This window comes from Tachypleus tridentatus, chromosome 13, assembly GCF_004210375.1.
Source record: "Tachypleus tridentatus isolate NWPU-2018 chromosome 13, ASM421037v1, whole genome shotgun sequence".
Classification (NCBI taxonomy): Eukaryota; Metazoa; Arthropoda; class Merostomata; order Xiphosura; family Limulidae; genus Tachypleus; species Tachypleus tridentatus.
In genome coordinates, this window is record NC_134837.1 from 41,992,962 (window position 1) to 42,001,171 (window position 8,210).

Here is an 8,210-nt window from a genome sequence, read left to right on the forward strand (position 1 = left end):
TTTAAGAAAGATCTCAATAACACGTTTATTATATCGACTACAGTGAAATAATTACTAATACGTCAGTTTGAAAACTTGATACAATTACTTTGTATGCTTTTTGAGCTCTACTATACATATCTGCAGCCCCGTCATATCATATTATAATATACTAAATACCATTAACGGAATTTTTATTGCGTCCGGGTCTGTCTTTAACGTAGCTTTCTATGTGTAAAGGTAAAATTCAACAGCTGGGTAGAAACTATAGATCTTAACAATTGCCTTTTTTGGGAAAGAAGGGAGTGGTATCATGTCGTCAAAAACTTTTTAAAATGTTAAAGAATCTTCACTGTATGCAAGTTGGAAAAAAAAAGAACACATAATGAAGAAAAGAGCATATATATTATATTTACTTTTATTATAACCATTAGTATTTCAAAAACAAAAAGAGGTTGATTATGGGTCATTTTAAGCCAATCGCGTTCATTTTCTGATATAAATACACGCATGCGCACCAGGCACACAAATTTCTACTTCTTATTAGACGTTTCCTACTATACAACGCTATAGTCTGGTAAAGCACGAAAGTAGAAAGAAATTAAAATGAGGGAAATTGTCCATGTTCAGGCTGGTCAATGTGGAAACCAGATTGGAGCTAAGGTAAATAGCGAAGTTAATTATTTTATTTTATGTTTCATTTAGGTTTAGCATCTTTTATTCCGACTGACGATATTGCAGATAATTGTGTATTGCATGTTATTGTATAAAATAGTATGAAATGGTTGAATCAAAATACCAATAGTTCAACTGTTTTGAAGACGTGAAATTCAAATCTTCGTACGTGAATCTCATGAGTAAGTTACAGAGATTGATGGCTAATAGCAGCTTTAAATGTTTTCTTTTGTTTTTACCGCTATTAAAGTGTGATTTGTTAGGAACACAATTTTATGTGTTTCCAACTAGTCCCACTGTCTTTGGCAAAAGCAAAATTTTAAATATCACCCAACCTGTGAGAGATGCCAGGCAGTTTGAGAGATTTTTATCATAGCAAAGTAAAATGGTGGATTGGGCGAATACAAGTAATACAAATTACCGTTTTTGTGTTTAACAGAAAATAAAATCTTCTGTGAGTTTTCGCGAGTTAATTGTGGAAGCATCCCGAACATATTGACCAGGCTCTTCACTTGTCGTCTGCATTCTTAAGGTTTGGCCGAGCGTGTGTCTTCGAGTTGAACAACCTACTGTCTGCGTCTGCGCCAACGCTATAAAATCTCAAGGTCAACAACCAATACGATACTTTCTACGTCTTTCTGTATGCAATATTGCAACGATTTCTGTGCTTGTTCAACCTTTTTTTTTAAATTCATTATAAATTACAGTTTCTATTCCTAATCTAGTTGTTCGCAATTTTACATTATAGAGTTCAAACCAAAGTACAAAATGTTATACAGTATTTCAAAGTAATATGCTAAACTAAACTGAGGTATTACATTTTGTTGTTTTACCTTAAGTTTATTACCATTTTCCGAAGAGAAAAAAGTTGATTAAATTATTGTACTCATCCGGAGCATCAGTTTATGAGTAAACGAACATCACTGAATATTTTTATTTTTAGTTTCTACACTTTCGGACAAATCTGAAACTGAGTCGAAGTGTGAAACTTTGTCGTGTGACGCATGTGCATTGCACCAGTCTAAACTTAAATCATTATATTGCGTTATCGTGACTAATAGGTTACGCGATACGATCTAAGCATTGCGTATTTATTGAGTGTTAATCATCTGTTTACAACATTATTACATTTGATTTAATTCATCAAATGAATTTTATTAAATAAATTTCCATAAAAGCAAAATTTGCTAATTAAAAATACTTGATCGTATATAGAAAAAAGATACTGGTTTTAACTGAACAGTAACAGACGTTTGCAGTGTTGAACTGTATATATATAAATTTGTTTTCGAATCTTGTGTTGACGCCATTTTAATTGATGATTCATCTGTTAAATGTTCTGTAAGCCTTACTGACGTGTGCTTCCATGAAACAACAAAAATAAACATTTGAAGTTACATTTCCTTGTGTTACTGTCAGAACAATACCGAAATCTCGCAGCTACTCAAACATCACGTGATCAACTCAGTCGACCATTTAATGTGTACGTGAAACTGGTATCTATCCCTGTTATATCATATTATTTTCTGTTTTATTTAATATACACATACACGTCATTTTTATGCCACTTGGATTTACACCAGGTTATTAAAGCAAATCTCAAGACTGAGGTCTAGGGCTTGTAAAAAATGACGTAACTGGAACATATAAGTACTCTTTTCGTAGATGTTCATTCGTTTAAAAACCGTTTCTGTTTCTACCTCGTCATAGTTATAGAGACGGGTTTGTATACAAGAAAAAGTGTTCAGTGGAGAATAACGCGACAAGCAAAAAATTATTGGTTTCCTAACAAATCACAATAGTACAAAACAATAATAAAGTGGTCTAGATGGTTATTTTACTTCTTAAAGTATTGTAATAACAGTATTGGAATACCTATTTCTGACATCATATACGTAATTAAAAATAGAGGAAAAGGTGTATTATAGTAATTTTCTGTCGCTAATAAAGTGGCCGGGTAGTTGGGAAACTCGACTTACATTCTGTGGATCCCGGGATCTAATCTGGTCACCGAATATGCTCGGTTTTTTAGCTACTGGAGTATTATATAGTGTAACAGTCAATCCCTCTACTGACCGGTAAAGAGCAGTCGCCAGTGGGTGATAAATGGTGTAGACTAGTTACCTTCTATTTAAGGTAAATATGGATAGCTAGTACAGATAGCCCTGGGATGTCCAGGTGATTATAACGCCTGATTTGTAATCTGAGACCCCCCCCCCTGTTCGATTCTCCGTCCCACCAAACATTCTCACCCTTTCAGCCGTAGGGATGATATTATGCAATTGCCAATCCCTCTATTCGTTGGTAAAAGAGCAGCTAAAGAATTGGCGATGGGAATTGGTGACAAGCTGCCTTCCCTCTAATCTTTAACTGTTAAATTAGGGACAGCTAGCGCAGATTGCCCTCGCGTCGCTTTGTGCAAAATAAAAATTAAGAACTAAATGAAAAACAGTAAACGGAAGAAACTAACGTTTTGATATTGGAGAATCTAGTTTCAACAACGCCTCAACGATCAATTTTCCTGCCAGAAGGCAACGTGAGACTGGAGGACAAGTGAATGTATAAAAACAATGTTCTTCACTATCAAGATTTCTGTCAGTTTGTTCCTTTTACAGTTTTATTCTTTAACTGGTACATACGATAGTTTTATAATAAAAACACATCCAAACATTAATAAAGTAAAAATATGGCATTGAATGAATTAAACATTCTTTTTGTTAATGCACGAATTTCTCTCTAAAATTACCGAAGGTGTTTATGGATACAGACGGCTTTTTAAACACATTTTAAATTAAATGGTATTCGATTCCATACTTTTGTCGACTAAAAGGCCCCTCCATAACAACACAGAATCGTGCAAAAATGTGAAAAAAAGTGTTAATATTTCATTTAAAACCTTTAGTTTCTGTTTAAAATAAATAATTTTTCAGTAAACAAAAATAAAATACTCGAGACATACAAACATCCTGACCTCACCGATTAGGTCTTCTGGACCTTTGGTAGTCTGAAGGTTAAAAATACGTAACATGTTCTTAATTCTTCATACAGTTCTGGGAGGTGATCTCAGCAGAACATGGTATTGACCCAACTGGAACTTATCATGGAGATTCAGACCTACAGTTGGAGAGAATCAACGTCTACTACAATGAAGCTTCAGGTGTGTAACGTAATATACGGTTCGCTATTTATAGCTAACTCGAGTTTGGAAGCATTAGAATTATTTGAGTATGTGATTACTGTAATGCCTGTTATAATTTGTGATCAAACCTGGTTTTGAATGTAGTATGTTACCTTTCGTCATGAAACCAAGTTTTCAATGTAGTATTTTGCCTTTTGTGGTCAAACCCCAGTATTTAATACTGTCTTTTATTTCTCAGGGAATCGGAAAGGTATTAAAAAGTATTGTACTGATACTATTGATATTAAAACATCATTAAATTATTACAATTAACCAGTGTATTGTGTAATGATGTAATACAAAAAATCTCCCCAACATATACAGTAACTGTCTTAATTCTATGCAACTTAGAAGAGCGCATGAAATTTGCGAAACCAAAACGCATGACGCATTACATTGTCTCTGAAATGCTAGCGACAAGTTATCCAAGGAAGTAGCCAATTATGTTATTAAAGGTTGCTGTATATGAAATGGATTTCGACTTAATAGCAATAAGTTAACATTTGTTGGATAAATTTGATGTTGCAAATTGTCTAGTTATTTATTTTTGAACACATGATACGAATAAAAAAAATCGCAGAACTTTTTCCAAAAAAAAAAAGCAGTTATAGACCTGGGCTAATAAAAGTCGAAGAACCTATAGACTGATGTAATGTAATACATGAAGGCGTTCTGTCGCCAACACGCATCTGCTACCATGACTCAGTCGTCGGGCGTTAGCTCACTGCTGCAAGACCACGTGTAATGGTCCCTTTAAAATGAGTCATCCTTCTCGTGCGATCACGTGATATTAACCAAAAAACTCGCCTTCTATTAGCATTTATGATACCTAACAATACACATTTTCTTCAATTCCGCTCTTTTTTTTTACTTTATTCATAACTATTCTATACATACTAAATATTTGGGGAAGTAGTCATGACATAAGTAATTTGTTATGTCTAATTTGCACTTCAATACACCATATATGACGAAGAGTGTGCCGTTCATATTATTAACAAGCTTACCACCAGATGCATGTGTTGCAAGTACAATAAAATATTTTCTCATTCAAGCGTTTTCCGCTTCACCAAATATTCCACAGTATCAGAATATACCAGTATACTAACGACTTTTGAAAGTAGTTATGGAAAAGAAAATTGTAACATGTTGGTAGGTGTCGAAAAACAGTGTAAAAGTATATATATATTTTTGATCTTTTAGTTCAGGACTATTAACAAACAGAGGTGCCTATAACCATCCTCCTGGTCCCTCAGGTAGAATTTATGTTATACCAACTTAAATAATTTATTGGAATAGTAACGCGTCACGCATAGTGCTTGCTAAACGTTCCCTTCTGATTTACTAAATTCCGTACGCATTCTTATACAGCTTCTCACCTGCCCCCTGGAGTATTGGGGCTGCGATAAATGTCCCTAACCTACCCATCTGCTGAAAGGATAATTTTCGGGAACCAAGAACTGTTCTTGGCTCTTAACAAACACTTCTTACATTCCACTGACATAAACGAATATTGATTTTTTTTTTACAAAAAATATCATAGTTGCCGTCATGTACTAAGCGCATACAATATAAAGCTGGAAACGCTGTGCGATTTTTTTTTTTTTTTAACGTAGCAGTAATATATTATTTGTTCTTAACTCGCTAATTATTCTACAGGAGGGAAATATGTTCCACGCGCAATCTTGTTGGACCTGGAACCTGGAACAATGGACGCTGTACGATCGGGACCGTTTGGACAATTGTTTAGGCCAGACAACTTTATTTTTGGTAAGTTCTGTAACAAAATTTTACAAGAAAAAACAAAACTGTCGTGCATGGGCACTCCTCGAAGAGCTCTAAGATAATAAGTTGAAGACCACTTAACTGTTAAGTACCCATGAATAAAAACAAGTATTCTTTAGATAATACTGAAAAATATACAAAGACTTTTCTTATAAATAACAATTATTTATAAATAATGAAAACAATCAGGTCAGAGTGGAGCAGGAAACAACTGGGCTAAAGGTCACTACACTGAAGGTGCTGAACTAGTGGAAACTGTCCTAGATGTTGTGAGAAAAGAATCAGAAAGTTGTGATTGTCTCCAGGGTTTCCAGTTGGCTCACTCTCTAGGAGGAGGAACTGGATCTGGAATGGGAACTCTCCTGATCTCCAAGATTCGGGAGGAATATCCAGACAGGATCATGAACACTTTCAGTGTTATGCCATCTCCAAAGGTGATTTTCTTTTTTGTTTAAAATAAAATTCACAGTTGTTATACATTTTTGGCAAGTGATTAATGCACTATTTGTAATACAATGATACTTTAGTTTAAACTTTCAAAGAGCATGAATGAGAATTAATGCATAACACAAGATTTGTAGGTAAGAAAAGATATTAATTCAACAGTTCTTCATATTTTAGGTATCTGACACGGTTGTAGAACCCTACAATGCTACTCTTTCTATTCATCAACTTGTAGAAAACACAGATGAAACTTACTGCATTGACAACGAAGCTCTGTATGACATTTGTTTCCGTACCCTCAAACTGACCACTCCAACTTATGGTGACCTAAACCATCTCGTGTCTGTCACGATGTCTGGAGTCACTACTTGTCTAAGATTTCCTGGCCAACTGAATGCTGACCTCAGAAAACTTGCTGTCAACATGGTTCCTTTCCCTCGACTACATTTCTTCATGCCAGGTTTTGCACCACTTACATCCAGAGGGAGCCAACAGTACAGAGCACTTACTGTACCTGAACTGACCCAACAGATGTTTGATGCCAAGAACATGATGACAGCTTGTGATCCTCGACACGGTCGCTATCTGACAGTTGCAACAATCTTCCGTGGACGCATGAGCATGAAAGAAGTTGACGAGCAAATGTTAAATGTCCAGAACAAGAACAGTAGCTACTTTGTTGAATGGATCCCCAATAACGTCAAGACAGCTGTGTGTGACATTCCTCCACGAGGGCTGAAGATGAGTGCTACATTTATTGGAAACAGCACTGCTATTCAGGAAATCTTCAAGAGAATCTCTGAACAATTTACTGGTAAGCATTTGAAATATTGAAACTTGTTGAAGATTTTGAATGTGTACTTCACTTTTTATCATTGAGAAGTTGATTACATTTAAACTTTTTAGTACTTCACCTAAAATGTTATCAACAACCAAAGTAAATAATACCTTGCAATTGTGAAAGCATTAGCAAACCAAGTTATGTTACAGAAATAGGTTTATATGTAGACATTCAGTACTAATGTTAGTGACAAGAAGAAATATTCAGCACACTAAATATTTTTTTAATTACTAAAACAGTCTTGTGCTTCTAAATATCTGAATGGAAGACATCTTCTGAACAATGGAAAATATTGATTAATTTCGCAATGTTTATTTCATACTAATATTCTGTGTTGACGAGAAAACCCACTTGTGGAGAAAATTATATTTAAAAACAGCTGGTATGGATTGTGCTTTTTCTACCTATACCAGCCGTTTTTAAATATATAATGATACTAATATTGCTTTCAACTGTTACTCTAGCTATGTTCCGAAGAAAGGCTTTCTTACATTGGTATACTGGTGAAGGAATGGATGAGATGGAGTTTACGGAGGCGGAATCCAACATGAATGACCTGGTGTCTGAGTATCAGCAGTACCAGGAAGCCACTGCTGAAGATGAGGGGGAATTTGATGAAGAAGAGCCTCTTGAAGAATCTTAAGAATTAGATGACTTCCATAATTTTACTGTCTTCCTTTTTTACTATGCAACTTGTATGGGAAAAAAATCAAAAGCCAATATTTCTTACTAGCTATGAAATTTTTTAGTTGTAATTTTAAAAAGTAACTGGAACATTCCAGATGGTCAAAGTGTCTCAGTTACATTTTCTTTCCTAAAATTGTGATAGGATTTAATCAAAAAATAGTTTGTACTGCAATAAAAAGTTATGTTTTTACTACATTTACAGTAGTAAACCAGATAAACCAAATCAGTTTTGTCTCCAACAGTATTGTACTGAAGTTTTAAACTATGTTTTAGGGTTTCCTAATAAAAATGAGATTATATTACTTATGAACTTGTGTCCAGACTTCCATTCTTATAACAGATATTTCAAATATAACTCCATGTAGTTTTTAAAATTTGGTTGATTTCCTCTTATTATCAACAGTTATATAAACAACAACAACAAAAAAAACATTAACATTTAATAACCAAGACTTTATTACTTTAAAATATGAATTGGGAGAAATTCTTTGTGATTACACACTTTTTCTTAATCTTGTTATATGAAACTTAACATTTATAAAGATAAATGAATATAAATTAACTGGTTTGTTAAAAGAGCAGTAACAAATAATTTTAATGAAATAAGAGAATGCAAATTGT

General features: G+C 34.1%; 1 protein-coding gene across 1 annotated transcript; it reads left to right on the forward strand.

Moving 5' to 3' along the window:
• Window positions 1–490: 490 nt before the first annotated feature.
• LOC143239334 (tubulin beta chain-like) lies at window positions 491–7,899 on the forward strand. Its single transcript, XM_076480313.1, has 6 exons — window positions 491–642; window positions 3,703–3,811; window positions 5,492–5,602; window positions 5,807–6,051; window positions 6,239–6,875; window positions 7,367–7,899. The coding sequence occupies exons 1-6, from the start codon at window positions 586–588 to the stop codon at window positions 7,543–7,545; spliced, it is 1,338 nt and encodes a 445-aa protein (XP_076336428.1). The 5' UTR covers window positions 491–585; the 3' UTR covers window positions 7,546–7,899.
• The last annotated feature ends 311 nt before the right edge of the window (window positions 7,900–8,210 follow it).